Source organism: Staurois parvus, unplaced genomic scaffold (genome assembly GCF_062004578.1).
Source record: "Staurois parvus isolate SC_StPar_1 unplaced genomic scaffold, SC_StPar_1.0 ptg001302l, whole genome shotgun sequence".
Classification (NCBI taxonomy): domain Eukaryota; kingdom Metazoa; phylum Chordata; class Amphibia; order Anura; family Ranidae; genus Staurois; species Staurois parvus.
Genome location: NW_028319098.1, coordinates 9825402 through 9844419, shown reverse-complemented (window position 1 = coordinate 9844419; position 19018 = coordinate 9825402). Strand labels below are relative to the sequence as shown.

Below are 19018 nucleotides of genomic sequence, written 5' to 3'. Positions count from 1 at the left end.
TTAACTCTTCTGGGTTCCTTCGCCAGTGCTCATGGCATCTCCCCCCTTGCAAATGCCCCATAACAAGCTGCTTGCTATGGGGACACTCATGCAGGCTTGATCCTAAACCAGACTGTGTGTGTCCATTGACACACACAGCACGGCTAATTCCCACCACCCGCTCTCTCTCCACAAGCTGTGATTGATTGACAGCCAATGATTCCTGTATCCAGGTCCAGTGAAGAGAAAGGGAGAAGTGAGAGCCTCTGCTCTTGGGTGGGATCAACACTGGATCGAGATCGATCAGCTGAGGGGGGTTGAACACAGAAGGTTTTTTCACCTTAATGCAGAGAAAACATTTAGGTGAAAAACTTTCTCCCTTTCAACTATTTTAAGTGTAATGGCAAAATATTTTTGTTCATTTGACAACTTAAAACTAAAAAATTAAGCAGGGAATTTATTAAACAGTGAACAAAATAAAATCTGTATATGCCTTTAAAAAAAATTACAATATTGTTAGTAAGTAAATTAAAGAGTTATTGTGACGTTAACTGGCACATACAGATGCTTTGAAATTTGGTTTGACATCTAGGTGTCAAAGACCCCTGGTTATAAGAGGGCAAAGTAATATGACTATCCCACTAGAAGATCCTTAACTAAAGTATATGCTGGTAGATATTTCATACTACAATAAGGATATGTTTGCTGATAAGTAAGTGCTGGCTGAGACAAGTGTTCTGAGGCTATGTGGGTAAAATCTAGGTTACATTACTGAGACAAGAATGAAATGACCTCAATTTGATCTTTATGCAGATAATAAAACAAACCTGCCCGCATTATAAAATGCTGTCACTATAACAAGACTGATATTAAATTGTTATGTAATGAGCCCAGATGCTTCCTGACGCAGGCCTAAAGTAGCAAAAGCATTATTTGTTTGCTCTGCCTAAAAGGGAAACTAAATTGGTTTTTGGTCAAATGTATTATGTTTTGAAAGGTTAAAAACCATTGGATAGTTAGTTTGTTTAACCACTTCCATAGGACACTTTTACTCCCTTCCTGCCCAGGCCAATTTTCAGCGCTCTCACACTTTGAATGACAATTACGCGGTCATACAACATTGTACCCAAACTAAAATTTTATAATTTTCTTCACACAACTAGAGCTCTCTTTTGGTGGTATTTTATCACCGCTGGGGTTTTTATTTTTGCTAAAATTAACAAAAAAAACCCGAAAATTTTGAAAAACAAAAACAAAAAAAAAAACACAACACGTTTTTCTTTGTTATAAAAGTTTGCAAATAAATAATTGTTCTTCATAAATTTAGGCCAAGATGTATTCTGCTACATGTCTTTGGTGAAAATAACCCAAATTAGTATTTATTATTTAGTCTGTAGGAAAGTTATAGAGTTCACAAACTATGGGATATATCTGAAAATTGATCAATCCTGAAGTACTGACGGCCAATCTAATTTCTTGAGGTTCAAGAATGTCAGAACAGTACAGATATCCCCCAAATGACCCCTTTTTGCAAAGTAGACAGTCCAACATACTTCATAAGAGGCATGGCGAGTTTTTTGAAGTTGTAATTTTGTCATAATTTTTCGAAAAATGAATTAAAAAAATTATTTTCACTATTTTTTTTTTTTTTTACAAACTGTCATCAGTGCAGTACAGCGTCATCATATAACTAGCATGGCCGTGATCAAGGACACTGACTGATGACAGTACGAAAAAAAAAATTGTTAATTTTTTAAAAAAAATTTTTATTACTTTTTTTCTCTTTTTAAGATTTTTTTTTTCTATTTCACTATGACCAAAGCAGTATAATGTTACCATAATAACACTGTACACTACTTTGGGGAAGTGATCAGTATTTTTTTTTTTCTTTTGCTTATAGCAAAGAATTACTTGCTACAAGCAAGCATTTAACTGAATGAAATCGATTCATTCAGGGTTTTTTTCTTGTGCTTAGCTGTGATTTGGCCACGACTAAATCACATGACAAAGCTGGGCTGTGATTGGCCCAGCTTGTGCATGTGATCGCTGTGACCATTCACAGCTAGACACACTTGTATACAATGGATGGCATAAAAGGAAGCCATCTATTGTATTTAACTGTCATGTGACCTGATGTGATTGGTCAAAGCAGGTCACATGGTACTGGCAATGGGGCCGTTACACAGATCTGTCATCGGTCATGTCCGAGGTACACGGCCAGTGACAGATCGCGCCACAGCGCGGCCCTGCGGGCATGCGTGTTGTTGGATGCCAATGCAGAAAAGGCATCCACAAAGCTCATGCCTTTGAAAGGAGTTAGAAATGGTTTGTGCCTCCTGGAATGGCTGCTATATAGAGTCAGTGTATATTTTTAACATTTTTTCTATTTATATGGCAGAAATTGCTTTCTGCTCGCACTGCAAATGGGAAATATTACATGCATTTGCAGTACTGACATATTCAATTGTATATCCTGAAATAAAATCCATCATGTGCCTGAAGCCACTGACAGCCAGTGGGGAGGGAGAGTAGAATCTAGGAACGCTGACAGGAAATTACACTGGTGGGGGGAAACCCAGGCAGAGGGGAACACACAGGAACACAACCTGCATTAAGACAGGGGCAAGTGGCACAGTGCGGGCAGTGGTAGCCACTGATCAAAACTACTGTTTTTAACCGGCAGAGATTGGGGAATAGTTCTGCTTTACGTTTGTAGTCACTAAAGTGATCAGAAGTTTATAGCAGAATGGCGACTGCTGTCAACGGCATACTGAAATGCCCAGCTGGGAGCAGTTCTGTGCCACCATATGCCTTACGTTGGTGGCAGAAAAGGGTTAATCTGAATGATCTTGAAATTTGCTAACTTACTTTGTGAAGAACCCCATAAATTTACTTCCTTGAATTCTATGACACGTATTCACTATGCTCTGAAAGTAGGTATTGCTGTACCGTACATTTACCAGTGCCAGCCTTATGAACTACAGGGTGCTGAGAGGAGGAGCTGCAGGAGTCAGTTTAGGAACCACTGCTTGCAGAGAGCAAGGTATCTTGGGATATGTAGTCCTTCAAAATCAAAAGCAATTAGCAAAGAAGAAGCTGAAAAGCATGCAGAGAATCCAGGAAGTTGTGGAAAGAAAGGGCCAGCAGACAGGCAGAACTCCCAACATGAAGGAAGATGTTTCAAGTAAGCTTATGTAGAATTGTCAAAAATAACTATCATTTGTATTGCTAATAGCACCTTTGAAGGAAAAGAAGATATAAGCCTCAACACTTTATCCTTCTGTAAGATCAAAAAGGAGAAGGCATAGAACTAGCCTCTGTGGTCAGAGTCAGCAACAGATTTGCAAGCTGCCCCATAAAATATAGCATAGATTCAGGGTACTCTTCCTTGGACAAAGTGGAAGAGGGGCCACGGAGAGCTATGGGAGACTCAGAGCGGTAAGTAAAAGCGGAACTACACCCTCAACACTGATTGTTTTTAATCCTTATTAAAAACACAAGAAAATAAAATACAGCGGGTAAAATAAGCATTAAACACATCACCATCCTCAGTAAATATATTTCTAAAGGTGCTATTGACATGAAATTGATATGACCACGTCGGTAACAATCCATGCAATCCATACATGCAAAGAATCCAAAACAAATAAGTTCAGAAACTAAGTTATGTGTAATAAAATGTAATGACACAGGGAAAAAAGTATTGAACACGCTAACAGAAATTTATTTACTACGTCGCACAAAATGCTTTGTTGGTAACCACACAGTCTTCAAATCTAGAAGGTTCCGTAGGCCTCTTCTATGAACTCTGATCTTTAGTTCTTTCCATAGATTTTCTATTGGATTCAAGTCAGGTGATTGGCAGGGCCATTCTAGCAGCTTTATTTTCTTTGAAACCAATTATTTTGGCTTTGTGTTGGTGATCATTGTCCTGCTGAAATGTCCATCCTAGTTTCATCTTCAATATCCTGGTAGATGACAGCAGATTTATATCAAGAATCTCTTGGTACATTTTTCCATTCATCCTTCCTTCAAAGATATGAGGTTTGCCAGTACCATATGCTGAAAAACAGCCCCACACCATGATGTTCCTACCTCCAAACGTCACTGTTGGGATGGTGTTTTTGTGGTGATGTGCAGTGCCATTTGACCTCCAAACATGGTGTGTATTATGGCATCCAAAGAGTTCTGTTTTGGTCTCATCTGACCAGACTATATTCTCCCAGTATTTCACAGGCTTGTCTGAATGTTGTGCAGCAAACTTTAAAACTTCAAAATGACATGTTCAACTAATTTTACCTGCTGTATATATTTATCAAAATTTTCTACCAAAGTAAAACCCTATCTGCCCCCCCCCAAAACAAAAAAAAAACAGTGTATAATAGGTTAGAATAGACTACAAACGCTAAAAGGTATAACGTGGAGCAGAGGTATTGCCAAACAAAATGCTTTGGAATTAGTGGGGAGAAAATGACCAATGCTCAAGTGCTTATTCAAAATAAATGAAGCTTGAAAGATTTAAAAAAAGGAAAACCAAAATAACTAAATGTTGACTTGCTCGTGGCTTTTACCTTTTCTTTGCAGCTAGATAGCATGCTGATTATGCTAAGACACACGGATTGCACTGATAGTGCAGGAGACCAGTCCTCCGTTAAAATAGATAAACAGATATGACCATTGCTATAAACATGAGGATGGACAGGGATATTATCACCGGTGAACATAACCTGAAAGAAGAAAACAATTACATTTAGGACCTCAGCAATTATTTACAAATTGTATGTATAATCAGTAGTTCAGTTGCTGGTGGGAGCTACTGAACTGCGTTAATCACAAGCTTCTTTCAATTCTTAGAGACTTCAATGCCAAGGTGAATAAAGCTGGCTATACATTAGTAACTTGCATAGGAACTTTAATTTTTTAAACATTTGCCTGATCTTCAAATCAACATTCATTTTCAACTGCAGTGATGAAAAAAATTAAATATGATTCTAGGAAAAATCTAAAAAAAAAAAAAAAAGTATGTGTGTATATATATATATATATATACATACACACACACTGTATTTTTCGCTCCAAAAGACGCACCTGACCATAAGACGCGCCTAGGTTTTAGAGGAGAAAAACAAGAAAAAAAATATTCTGAACCAATGGACTGCAGACACATTACAGGAGATGGCCGGAGACTGCGGACACAGTACAGGGGATGACCAGAGACTGCGGACACAGTACAGGGGATGACCAGAGACTGCGGACACAGTACAGGGGATGACCAGAGACTGCGGACACAGTACAGGGGATGACCAGAGACTGCGGACACAGTACAGGGGATGACCAGAGACTGCGGACACAGTACAGGAGATGACCAGAGACTGCGGACACAGTACAGGAGATGACCAGAGACTGCGGACACAGTACAGGAGATGACCAGAGACTGCGGACACAGTACAGGAGATGACCAGAGACTGCGGACACAGTACAGGTGATGACCAGAGACTGCAAACACAGTACAGGTGATGACCAGAGACTGCGGACACAGTACAGGAGATGACCAGAGACTGCGGACACAGTACAGGAGATGACCAGAGACTGCGGACACAGTACAGGAGATGACCAGAGACTGCGGACACAGTACAGGAGATGACCAGAGACTGCGGACACAGTACAGGAGATGACCAGAGACTGCGGACACAGTACAGGAGATGACCAGAGACTGCGGACACAGTACAGGAGATGACCAGAGACTGCGGACACAGTACAGGAGATGACCAGAGACTGCGGACACAGTGCAGGAGATGACCAGAGACTGCGGACACAGTGCAGGAGATGACCAGAGACTGCGGGCACAGTGCAGGAGATGACCAGAGACTGCGGGCACAGTACAGGGGATGACCAGAGACTGCGGGCACAGTACAGGAGATGACCAGAGACTGCGGGCACAGTACAGGAGATGACCAGAGACTGCGGGCACAGTACAGGAGATGACCAGAGACTGCGGGCACAGTACAGGAGATGACCAGAGACTGCGGGCACAGTACAGGAGATGACCAGAGACTGCGGACACAGTACAGGAGATGACCAGAGACTGCGGACACAGTACAGGAGATGACCAGAGACTGCGGACACAGTACAGGGAATGACCAGAGACTGCGGACACAGTACAGGGAATGACCAGAGACTGCGAACACAGTACAGGAGATGACCAGAGACTGCAGACAGTGCAGGGGATGACCAGAAACTGCGGACACAGTACAGGAGATAACCAGAGACTGCGGACACACTACAGGAGATGACCAAGTACTGTGGACACACTACAGGAGATGACCAGGGACTGCAGACATAGCACAGGAGATGACCAGAGACTGCGGACACAGTACAGATGACCAGAGACTGCAAACAGTGCAGGGGATGACCAGAGACTGCAGACATTAAAGGAGATTACCAGAGACTGCGGACCTTTGGGGAGGGAGGGGGATCGGGTACCTGAATTTGACAGGTACCCGCTCCCACTTCCGCGGAGTTGCCCTTCCTTCTTCCCGCGGCGGCTTCTGTGACAGCCGGGTGCCCACTGCGCATGCGCGAGAAGCGCTGGGCTTTGTGAATGGCACGGAGCCTTCTGGGACCTGTCATGTGTCCCAGAAGACGCCGGACCATTCACAAAGTGCAGCGCTTCTCGCGCATGCGCAGTGGGCCCCCGGCTGTCACAGAAGCCGCAGCGGGAAGGCTGCAGCGCTGGACCGAGGAACAGGTAAGGTCCTGCAGGAGAGAAGAGCTGAGCGGCCGGCCCGGTATCCTGACATGGTGGCGGCAGAAATACCAGACCGGTCGCTTTACATTCGCTCCATAAGACGCACTGACATTTCCCCCCCTTCTTTTGGGGGGAAAAAGTGCGTCTTATGGAGCGAAAAATACGATATATATATATATATATATATATATATATCTTGTTGTGAAACCTGTTTAATATAAAAGGAGAGAGATGGGGAGCACAACTGTCAGGTCAGCAGTCTTTCCCATGATTATGATTCCTACTGAACCAGACAGAGACCATTTAAAGGCTCAGGAACCCTTTGCAGATGTTAAGGCTTAGTTAGCTGATTAGAGTGGGAAACTTTGAGCCTAGAATATTGCACCTTTTCACAATATTCTATTTTTCTGAGATTGTGGATTTGGGGTTTTCATGAGCTGTAAGCCATAATCATCACAATTATGACAAATCATGGCTTGAACTATCTTGCTTTCCATGTAATGAGTCTATCTCATATATTATTAGTTTCATCTTTTAAGTTGCATCACTGAAATAAATGAACTTTTGCACGATATTCTAATTTTTCGAGTTTCACCTGTATATTTGGACAAAGGCACAATTTTTGTTTTTTCAGGTATTTACCAAAACATATTCAAGCTATAGTTATATAATTGAGGGTATGTACATCCAAAATGGAGGATGGGTTTAGGGTTTAGGAATTACAGCTCTTAAGAGTAGCCATTCCCCCTTTTTCAAGGGACCAAAAGTAATTGGATAATTGAAGATAATCATAAATAAAATGTTCATTTTTAATATTTTGTTGAGAATCCTTTACTGGCAATGACTGCTGAAGTCTCAAACCCATGGACATTACCAAAGACTGGGTTTTCTCCTTTCTTATGTTTTGCCAGGTTCTAACTGCAGCTGTCTTCAGTTGTTCTTTGTTTGTGGGTCTTTCTGCCTTTAGTTTTGCCTTCAGCAAGTGAAATGCATGCTCAATGGGGTTCAGATCATATGATTGACTCGACTATTGCAGAATATTCCACTTCTTTTCCTTCAAAAGCTCCTGAGTTACTTTTGCAATGTGTTTTGGATCATTGTCCACCTGTACTGTGAAGCGCCGTCCAATCAACTTTGCTGCATTTGGCTGAATCTGGGCTAACAGTATATCTCTAAACACTGCAGAATTCATTTGGCTGCTTCTGTCACATCATCAATAAACACCAATGACCCAGTGCCACTGGAAGCCATGCATGCTCATGCCATCACACTGCCTCCACCATGTTTTACAGATGACGTTGTGTGCTTTGGATCATGAGCTGTTCCAAGCCTTCTCCACACTTTTTTCTTACTGTCATTCTGGTATAGATTAATCTTGGTTTAATTTGTCCAAAATTATGCTTTTCCAGAACTGGTCTGGCTTTTTTAGATGTTTCTCGGCAAAGACTAATCTGGCTTTTCTATTCTTCAGGCTTATGAATGGTTTGCACATTGTGGTGAACCCTCTATTTGTTCTTGTGAAGTCTTCTCTTGATTGTAGACTGACAAGAATACGCCCACCTACTGGAGAGTGTCCTTCACTTGTCTGGATGTTGTGAATGGGTTTTTCTTTACCATAGAGAGGATCCTGCAATCATCCACCACTGTTGTTTTCTGTGGACGTCCATGCCTTTTTTATGTTGTTGAGCTCACCAGTGCATTCTTCTTTCCTCAGAATGTACCGAACTGTTGATTTGGCCACTCCTAATGTTGCTACAGTTGTGTCCAAAATTATTCAACCCCCAATGCTGTAAAGGGGTTTAGGGACTATAGTGTACATTTGGAATTGTATTCAGAATCAAATCCTACAAGGACGTTGTAACTACCCAAATGCAACTAAAATGACATCAATTGTTTATGTAATACAGTAGTAAATGGTTCTTATGTGGTTTCTTCATTGCCACAATTATTCAACCCCTTAAAGACTACCACTCTGAAGAACAGAGGTTCATACAGGTGCTTTCCATCAGGTATTGAAAACACCTGTGGATGTCACCGAGCAGCAATCAAGCATAATAAGCACCAATTAGGCAGCTTTAAAATGACTGTGATACTCAGCTCCTTCTAGACATTTACTGGTGTGGTTACAAACATGGTGAAGGCAAGAGAATGGTCCAGGAAGACAAGAGAAGAGGTGATTTCTCTTCACAGGAAGGGCAATGGCTATAAGAAGATTGCAAAGATGTTAAACATACCAAGAGACACCTTAGGAAGCATCATTCGCAAATTCAAGGCAAAGGGCACTGTTGAAACGCTACCTGGTCGTGGCAGAAAGAAGATGCTGACTTCGACTGCTGTGCGCTACCTGAAGCGTAGAGTGGAGAGAAGTCCCCGTGTGACTGCTGAGGAACTGAGAAAAGATTTGTCAGATGTGGGTACAGAAGTTTCAGCCCAGACAATAAGACGCACACTGCGTAATGAAGGCCTCCGTGCCAGAACTCCCAGGCGTACCCCCTTGCTGTCTCCAAAGAATAAGAAGAGTCGACTGCAGTATGCCAAAAGCCATGTGGACAAACCACAAAAGTTGTGGGATAGTGTTCTGTGGACTGATGAAACAAAATTAGAACTGTTTGGGCCCATGGATCAACGCTATGTTTGGAGGAGGAAGAACAAGGCCTATGATGAAAAGAACACCTTGCCTACTGTGAAGCATGGTGGAGGGTCAATCATGCTTTGGGGCTGTTTTGCTTCTGCAGGTACAGGGAAGCTTCAGCGTGTGCAAGGTACCATGAATTCTCTTCAGTACCAGGAGATATTGGATGGAAACGTGATGCAGTCCGTCACACACCTGAGGCTTGGGAGACGTTGGACCTTTCAACAGGACAATGATCCCAAGCATACCTCCAAGTCCACTAGAGCATGGTTGCAGAGGAAAGGCTGGAACATTTTGGAGTGGCCATCGCAGTCACCAGACTTAAATCCGATTGAGAACCTCTGGTGGGACTTAAAGAAAGCAGTTGCAGTGCGCAAGCCTAAGAATGTGACTGAACTGGAGGCCTTTGCCCATGAAGAATGGGCGAAGATACCCGTAGATCGCTGCAAGACACTTGTGTCAAGCTATGCTTCACGTTTAAAAGCTGTTATAACTGTAAAAGGATGCTGTACTAAGTACTAAGATTGAATGTCACTTGGGGGTTGAATAAAACTGATAATGCTGTGAGCACAGAAAAGACATTTGTGGTTATTTCATTATAACTGTTATGTTATATTTGTCTGACCTACAAGTGCCTCTTTAATGTAAATGTAAGCAAGATGACTGAATGATCAAAAGCAATGTCAAACTGGCCAAAACACTCAATTTCAGTGGGGGTTGAATAATTTTGGACACAACTGTATCTCTCTGATGGATTTGTTTTGTTTTTGAAGCTTTACAATGGCCTGTTTCACTTGCATGCACAGCTCCTTTGAACGCATGATGTAGGTTCACAGCAATAGAGTTCAAATGCAAATATCACACTTTAAACCAACCTCAGATCGTTTACCTGCTTAATTGATGAAGAAATAACGGAGTAGCCCACACCTGGCAATGAAACTGCTTTTGATTCAATTGTCCAATTACTTGGTCCCTTGAAAAAGGGGGGGTGGCTACTCTTAAGAGCTTTAATTCCTAAACCCTTCCTCCAATTTGGATGTACATACCCTCAAATTAAACCTAACAGTGTGCTCTTTCAGCCCATATCTGCTATATAACTATAGCCTGAATATGTGTTGGTCAATACCTGAAAAAAAAATCTAAAATTGTGCCCGTGTCCAAATATATATGGATCGAACATATATATATTTGATCCATATATATTTGGACACGGGCACAATTTTAGATTTTTTTATATACACACACACAGGATATAAAAACAAAGGATAAATCATTTCAGAACTTTTTCCACCTTTAATGTACAACTCAGTTGAACAACAAACTGAAATCTTTTAGGTGGAGGGAAGTAAAAACAAAAAAACTAAAATAATATGGTTCCATAAGTGTGCACACCCTTAAACTAATACTTTGTTGAAGCACCTCAGTCTTTTTGGGTATGAGTATCAGCATGGCACACCCTGACTTACATAGCCTGGCTGAAAAAAAAAAGTCCATCCAGTTCAACCATAGGAAAAAAAAAGAAAAAAGTTATAATCCTATACCCACAGTTGATCCAGAGGAAGGCAAAAAAAAAAACAGCAAAGCATGATCCAATTTGCTCCTGCTGGGAAACAAATTCCTTTCTCATCCCCCGAGAGGCAATCAGATATTACCTGGATCAACTTTACCTATAAATGTTAGTATCCAGTTATATTCGGTGTATCTAAGAAACAATCCAGGCCTTTTATTTTAAAGCAATCCACTGAGCTGGCCAGAACCAACTCTTGAGGGAGTCTATTCCACATTTTCACAGCTCTCACTGAAGAAACCTTTCCGTGTTTGGAGATTAAATTTCTTTTCCTCCAGACGTAAAGAGTGCCCCCTTGTCCTCTGTGATGACCTCAGGGTGAATAGCTCTACACTGAGTTGACTATATGAACCACTAATGTATTTATACATGTTGATCATATCCCCCCTTAATCTCCTCTTCTCAAGAGAGAATAAATTCAGTTCCTGTAATATTTCCTCATAGCTGAGCTCCTCCATGCCTCTTATCAGTTTGGTTGCCCTTCTATGTACTTTCTCCAGTTCCCCAATGTTCTTTTTGTGAATTGGTGCCCAAAACTGAACTGCATATTCCAGATGGGGTCTTACTAATGATTTGTACAGGGGTAATATGATATCTCTCTCTGGAGTCTATACCTCTTAATACAAGAGAGGATTTTGCTCGCTTTAGAAACCGCAGCTTGGCATTGCATGCCATTATTAAGCTTGTGATCTACCAGAACTCCAATATCCTTCTCCACCTTTGATTCCCCCAGTTGTACTTCCCCTAGTATGTATGATGCAATATTTGCCCACTCATCCTTGCAAAAACACTCCAAATCTGTCAGATTGCGAGGGCATCTCCTGCGCACAGCCCTCTTCAGATCACCCTACAGATTTTCGATTGGATTCAGGTCTAGGCTCTGGCTGGGTCATTCCAAAACTTTCATCTTCTTCTGGTGAAGCTATTCCTTTGTTGATTTGGATGTATATTTTGGGTCGTTGTCATGCTGAAAGATGAAGTTCTTCTTCATGTTCAGCTTTCTAGCAGAAGCCTAAATGTTTTGTGCCAATATTGACTGGTATTTGGAACTGTTCATATTTCCCTCTACCTTGACTAAGGCCCCAGTTCCAGCTGAAGAAAAACAGCCCCAAAGCATGATGCTGCCACCATGCTTCACTGTGGGTATGGTGTTCTTTTGGTCATGTGCAGTGTTGTTTTTGCACCAAACATATCTTTTGGAATTATAGTCAGAAAGTTCAACCTTGGTTTCATCAGACCATAATACATTTTCCCACATGCTTTTGGGAGACTTCAGATGTGTTTTTGCAAAATTTAGCCAGGCTTGGATGTTTTTCGTCGTAAGAAAAGGTTTCTGTCTTGCCACTCTTCCCCATAGCCCAGACAAATGAAGAATACGGGAGATTATTGTCACATGTACCACACAGACAGAACTTGCCAGATATTCCTGCACCTCCTTTAATGTTGCTGTAGGCCTCTTGGCAACTGACCAGTTTTCTTCTCATCTTTTCATCAATTTTGGAGGGACGTCCAGTTCTTGGTAATGTCACTGTTGTGCCATATTTCACTGTGTTCCATGATATATCTAATACCTTGGAAATTCTTTTGTACCCTTCTCCTGACTGATGTCTTAACAATGAGATCACTCTGATGCTTTGGAAGCGGTCTGCGGACCATGGCTTTTGCTGTAGGATGCGACTAAGAAAATGTCAGGAAAGATATACTAGAACAGCTGAACTTTATCTGGGGTAATCAGAGGCACTTTAAATGATGGCAGGTGTGTGCTGACTCCTATTTAACATGATTTTGAATGTGATTGCTTAATTCTGAACATAGCTACGTCCCCAGTTATAAGAGGGTGTGCACACTTATGCAACCACATTATTTTAGTTTTGTTATGTTTACTTCCCCCCCTAAAAGATTTCAGTTTGTTTTTCAATTGCGTTGTACAGTTTATGTCACATTAAAGGTGGAAAGAGTTCTGGAATGATTTAGCTTTGTCTAATTTGTTTACATCACAGAAACCTGACATTTTAACAGGTGTGTGTAGACTTTTTATATCCACTGTATACAGCAGCTGCTGCTATCCCCGGAGCCTTGTCCGGTGAAGATGGAAGCCCTGTCAGCGGGGACAGCGTGCCACTGGAGGACTTCAATTTAAGGTACGTTTCACATAATGTGCTAGTATGCGATTCATACTAGCACATTATCTTGCATTTTTTTTTTTAAAGGTTGCAGTTTACTACCGCTTTAAGGGCTTTCAAATGAAATCATTTGACTCAATGGCAAGAAGGATTGTCCTGACAAGAACTTTCATACGAATGTTTGTATAAAATTCTACTAGTGTATGGCCAGCTTAACCTTAAGTTTATAAAGTTAATCTTTTCAACGTTTTCCTCTCTCCCACCCCCAAGGTTTTACATTCACCTGCCTACATTTCAAAGAGATCCATGCTGTGCAGCCCCCAAGAAGTGATCAATGGAAACTCTCCTGGCCAGTGCCAAAGTCTTCTGTGCATGTATAGACAAATCCAATTCTGTCCTATGGAGATGCTGTCTATCAGAGTCAGAATGAAAGGAATTTTTTCCGTGCATGTGCAGAAAACTTCAGGACTGGCCAAAAGTAAATCTTAATATTTTTTTGTACTCACAGTAAAATTGTATTATTTGAGCCCATTAAAGGACACAAGTCGTCATATATTGTCAAGCTTACTGCTGCCCACAGGAGTACTGGACACTAGCAATTAAAAACATTTTAGGGCAGCCAAGGAAAACCCCTTCTACTACCAGCAACCTTCAGCTTTGTAGCAAACAGTACCAAGAGCATAATCAAACACAGAAGAGTGAGATCTGTTTCCCTACAATAGACTTCAAGAAAAATATTTTATGTCACAAAAAGAACAACTTCTTTCTCATCTATTGATGGTCACAAAATCAAACTGAGGGGTGGGCAACAGCAAAGAACTGCTAACAGGTCCAATATGAACAACAACTTGGGACTGTGTGCGCCTAAAGGGCTGTCTAAACACTAATGCCTGAAGCTGACACAGAATTAGAACAATACCACTACCTGGTAAGGAAAGGACAAGACCAGGTGGTAAAAACCGAGCAACTAGGCATGCCAGAGACCAGAGTACTCACGCTAGTGAGGAGACACAGTTTGTGGAAAACCCTTTATTTAGAGACCATTACAGGAAACCAGTCTTCCTGAACCAACCAAGAGACAGAACAGTTTCCCAAAAGAAAAAAAGCAACACAGAGAAGAACACCTCTCCCAGGACTGAGGAACTGAAAAATATGTCCTGGTAAAATAAGACCAGAGGCTAGAAAATGCTCTAAGCCCCAGCCCACCAAACCCCTAGGTCTAGAAAGAAGGGGGTGTATAACTGGTAGAGTTGCCAGGTTAGGCATCTAAGTCACTAGTGCAAAGACTGCTCAAAAACAAGTCTAAGGATGACTGATATAGAGAAAAATCTAAGATGTAATCAGTGACTCCTACACCCTCTTAGAAAGCCAAGTTCAATACCTCAGAGTCAGCATGATCATAATGAAAGGGAACTAAAGATTCAAAATAGACAAAGATGACCTAAATCTGGATGAAAGGTTGCCACTGATTCCTTAAAGCAGTATTAAACTGAAAACCAAAAATGTAATGTAGTGCAGCTTACCAATCATTAAATGTGGTGGCTGCATTTCTTTGGCTTCCTTCCCTCTGATTTCACCTGGTGGTTTGGCCAGTAACACACCTGTATCAGTGAGAAACCACTTTGGAGGAATGAGCCAGGACACAGCAGACAGCAGCATTGTTAGTCAGGTGGGGACTGTTAAATGTATTAGCAGAGTTGAATACTAAGAACAAATTGAAGCCAAACTCCAACTAACACATTATAATCAGTTCCAGCAAACATTTTTTTCCTTTTGGGGATAAAGATTTTACATGAAAAAATAATAGCTGATTATTTTAATCATAGTGGTAAATGGATGGACTCAACCATGTATGCTGAAACATTCTGCTGGAGCTGAGCTTCTATAGCCATAGGGAAACATGATTCCATACAGCAGGCATCAGTGCATTCAGAGGAAACAGCGTAAATGTCCCCAGAACTGTAAGGAGAGTGTGACCAGGGGTAACCTGTTACAACAGGACCATCCCTTTTAACATGGCACTGATGTAACTAAGCTCAAGATACAAGGAAATGCCTCAATTACTCACAAAACCCATACATCTGGTAGCAGGTGAGGGTCATATAGCTGGAGGTGAGCAATGTCACTGAAGACTGGCAGTAGGAACAGACCAAATATTGGGTTTCCACAAGGCTGTTTGCAGCAGTGGGGCAATGCTTTTTTGCCACTAAATGACACAGAGCATGCATGTCAGCACTCAGCCCCTCAGCTTTACCTCTTCTGTGGTAAGAGCAGTGGAAAGCAGGAATTTCAAAAGACACCCAGCAGAGCAAATGATGAAATAACGCTCAGCTCAATCAGCCTATTCATAAAATGAGTCTTGGGAGGCAATGCCGCCAATGGTTCTGAACCTGGAAACACTCCGCAGCTGACTTATTACCAGCATGGGGCAGCAAATCGCATACCTTGGAACACAGTGTCCTAGGATGACTTCCGGGCTAGCCAGGCATGTTTAGTGGGGTCCGAGTATATCACTGCAAAGCTAGGCTGAGAAAAGGCCAAATCTGGATAGTTGCCATCATTAGGGACCTGATGTGAGAAGACTCTCCCCCAGAGGCTGACATGTGTGTGCTTAGACTTACATGCCAGCTATCGTCATCAGTATCGTGTAAGTTGATAATTGTCTTCCTAAAAAAATGTTTTTTTAATAACCACTGCACTCAGATGCACCCCTGCTGTCCATATCTTAGGGACCAGCTCAAGCAGTGCTGTAAAAAAAGAATAGAAGAATCAATAAAGGAGAAAACAAAGCAATTAAAAAAGGGTTAGACTTTTCCTAGCAGAGCTGAAGTAAAATTTTCCATTCATCTTAGAACACTAGCAAAAATCTGTGGCCTGCTGGAACTAGGAGCGATTATCCTAGTCTGGCCAAGAATTTTTTCATTTTTTGCTTGCCAGTGTTTAATCCTTCTATAAGGAGGCAGTATAACCCAACAGAATGTGACTTCCTGGGTCCCTCAATGGAAGAAAAAGAAATACAATTATCCTTTAAAGCAGGCCTGGGCAAATTGTGACCCAGGGCCACATTCAGCCCTCAATGACTTTCTCAATGTGGAAGCTGAGAGACTTAGAGAAGCATGCTCACAGATGTACTTGTGCAAAGCTGCAAGAACTGGAAGGTGAGAGCCTGGGGAGTTACGGTAGACATTAGAGTGGGGAGACTGGTGCTTCTGCTGCGAGGGAATTGCCTAGGAGATGTCCCACCACTCTGCTACCTTGCCAAGTTCTTCCTTGTTTAGTGACTGCATGCTGCAAACCCCAGGAGCTGTGCACCTGTTCTTCAGTCCAGGTCAAGAGCTGTAGAAATCCCCACTGTACCTGATTGCATGTTCTCACTCTACAGTCAAAGTGGTTTTCAGAGAGAATTTGACAGGAAGTGTTCTATCGCTTCCTCACTGCCTGATTTACTATATATTGGTGGACTATGGGGCTACAGTCACATGCATTGCACGCAATTGCGGCGTGGCCCTACTGAACTCAATAAGCCAGTTTGACAAGCAGTGCCACTTGTCAAACTCTGCAGCCCAAGTTAAAATTCCGCAATTAGGGCGAGTAGCAGAAAAAGACCAGCTCGGCCCCTGAATTCCCATCTGAAAGAGACCTATTTCATGAGTTGTACCTAGTATTCCTAGTGCCAGCTATTTGCTTTCTATATGTTTATGTACTGATGAACCTTCCCTGGTCCAAAATTAATATTGAGCAGAATTAAGTTCCGCTCTCCAAAACAGTCCCAGTTTCTCATGTGACCCCGTGGGAAAATAGTAGCCAACTTTAAAGCAACCCGGTCACCAGTTGTTACATATGTCTGCTTTCTCTGCCAGCCACTAATGAGTCCCAGGGACTGGTGGGTAAAACTAATCACGCTGGAGGATGCATAGGCCAAAGGGGCAGAACAGGTAGGTATTTTCTTCTTTGGCAAGATGATTTTTTTATTTTTAATTTAGCAGGTTTGCTTTAAACACACTGCCAAACTCTTTCATTGTATTACAATCCTCCTCATGCATTCTTCCCTAATGCAAAACAAGCATGTTTAATGGGAGAATGGGACCCCTTTGAAATGGTCACATCATATAGTCTGACCTGGAAATCAGGAATAGAAATCTCACCAGTGGAGTTCATGGTGAAGGAAACTTGTATGTAATTCAGTCCACAGACCTCCTAACTTTACATGACCACAACACAAACTTCCTTTCACATCCAATCCTGAAGCAACCTGCAACAAAGCCATATCACCTCCTGACCTGCGGCCTGATTAATATAACATGGCCTAAGGAACACCAAAATTATGTCATTTACAGAGCGTAGAGAAATCAATGATCCCATGTCACTAATCAGCACTCATATGCTACTGCACCACACCCTCCAAAAGTGGCTCTAGATACACACTATCACCCATAAATATAATTATCGATACATCTACTTTGGCTTAAAAGTCCAATCTCACTTTTGGAGTGAGGTTTGTATTTCTTTCTGCATCTGCTTTGGAGAGATTCGCTCCCATTTCCTATGGTCATTCCTCACATATTCCAATGGACATTGCCAAAGGGGCACAAAAAGAAGTAAAAAAAAAAAAATGAACAGAGGTTCTAATCCTTTGCATTTTCTATTGTGCCATCTGTTCAGTTCAACAGACTACCCTCCCCATGTTAAAGGTACAGACCAAAAGCTATTCTTCGTCTATATGTTTGGCAATTTAATTTGAATTTTTGTATCAGCCAAGATAATATTTGGGAGAAATGGTTTGTTTTTTATTTTTAACATTACCTGAGGGGAATCAAAGGGATATCGACTGCTGAACTTAAATAAAAGTTGAAACTTCTCTCCTTCATATAATGTTCCCGGTGCCCCTTCCATATCTACGATCCACCTGTCAAAATAAAGGGAGACGAGTGAGACTGAAGAAATGTTCTGTCCAGCCTGCAGCAGACTGATGACATTATTCTTCCAGATTGTAACTATCAGTCTTACCTTAAGAGAGTGTACTTTACTGGATCTCAGGACTACTTACCATAAGAACAATTGTTTATAATTTGTGCTCAAAAATTTAGGTAGGTGCAAAGAAATGCTGTAAACCAAGAATGTGTTAAAAATATATATTTTGTTTATTTTTATCAATTTACAAAATGCATAGTGAGGGAACAGAAGAAACATCTAAATCAAAGTATTTGGTGTGTCTACACGTTGGCTTCAAACCAGCATCAATTTTTAAACTAGCACACTTTGTACACTTACACAAAGTCACGGATTTTAAGGATTAGAGGCAGATGAGTGAGTAAACAAATATACCAAGCAGGTGCTAATGATCATCAATTTCATACGTAGGTTGAAACACTGTCATTACTGAAATAATCTCCAGTGGAGTTCATGGTGAAGGAAACTTGTATGTAATTCAGTCCACAGACCTCCTAACTTTACATGACCACAACACAAACTTCCTTTCACATCCAATCCTGAAGCAACCTGCAACAAAGCCATATCACCTCCTGACCTGCGGCCTGATTAATATAACATGGCCTAAGGAACACCAAAATTCTGTCATTTACGGAGCGTAGAGAAATCAATGATACCATGTCACTAATCAGCACTCATATGCTACTGCACCACACCCTCCAAAAGTGGCTCTAGATACACACTATCACCCATAAATATAATTATCGATACATCTACTTTGGCTTAAAAGTCCAATCTCACTTTTGGAGTGAGGTTTGTATTTCTTTCTGCATCTGCTTTGGAGAGATTCGCTCCCATTTCCTATGGTCATTCCTCACATATTCCAATGGACATTGCCAAAGGGGCACAAAAAGCAGTAAAAAAAAAAATGAACAGAGGTTCTAATCCTTTGCATTTTCTATTGTGCCATCTGTTCAGTTCAACAGACTACCCTCCCCATGTTAAAGGTACAGACCAAAAGCTATTCTTCGTCTATATGT

The 19018-nt window shown here is 41.5% G+C and overlaps 1 protein-coding gene across 2 annotated transcripts in view; it reads right to left on the bottom strand.

The window, feature by feature from the left end:
• UBE2W (ubiquitin conjugating enzyme E2 W) overlaps positions 1 to 19018 on the bottom strand; it is a 69606-nt gene that overhangs the window by 10941 nt on the left and 39647 nt on the right. The window contains exons 3-4 of one of the 2 annotated variants that reach the window (XM_089661028.1): positions 17853 to 17955; positions 4551 to 4706 (exon numbers count right to left, since the gene is read on the bottom strand). In XM_089661028.1, the coding sequence (XP_089517154.1) occupies positions 4551 to 4706; positions 17853 to 17955 (259 nt within the window). The remainder of the gene's footprint in view (positions 1 to 4550; positions 4707 to 17852; positions 17956 to 19018) is intronic. The other variant, XM_089661029.1, reaches the window with a different exon arrangement.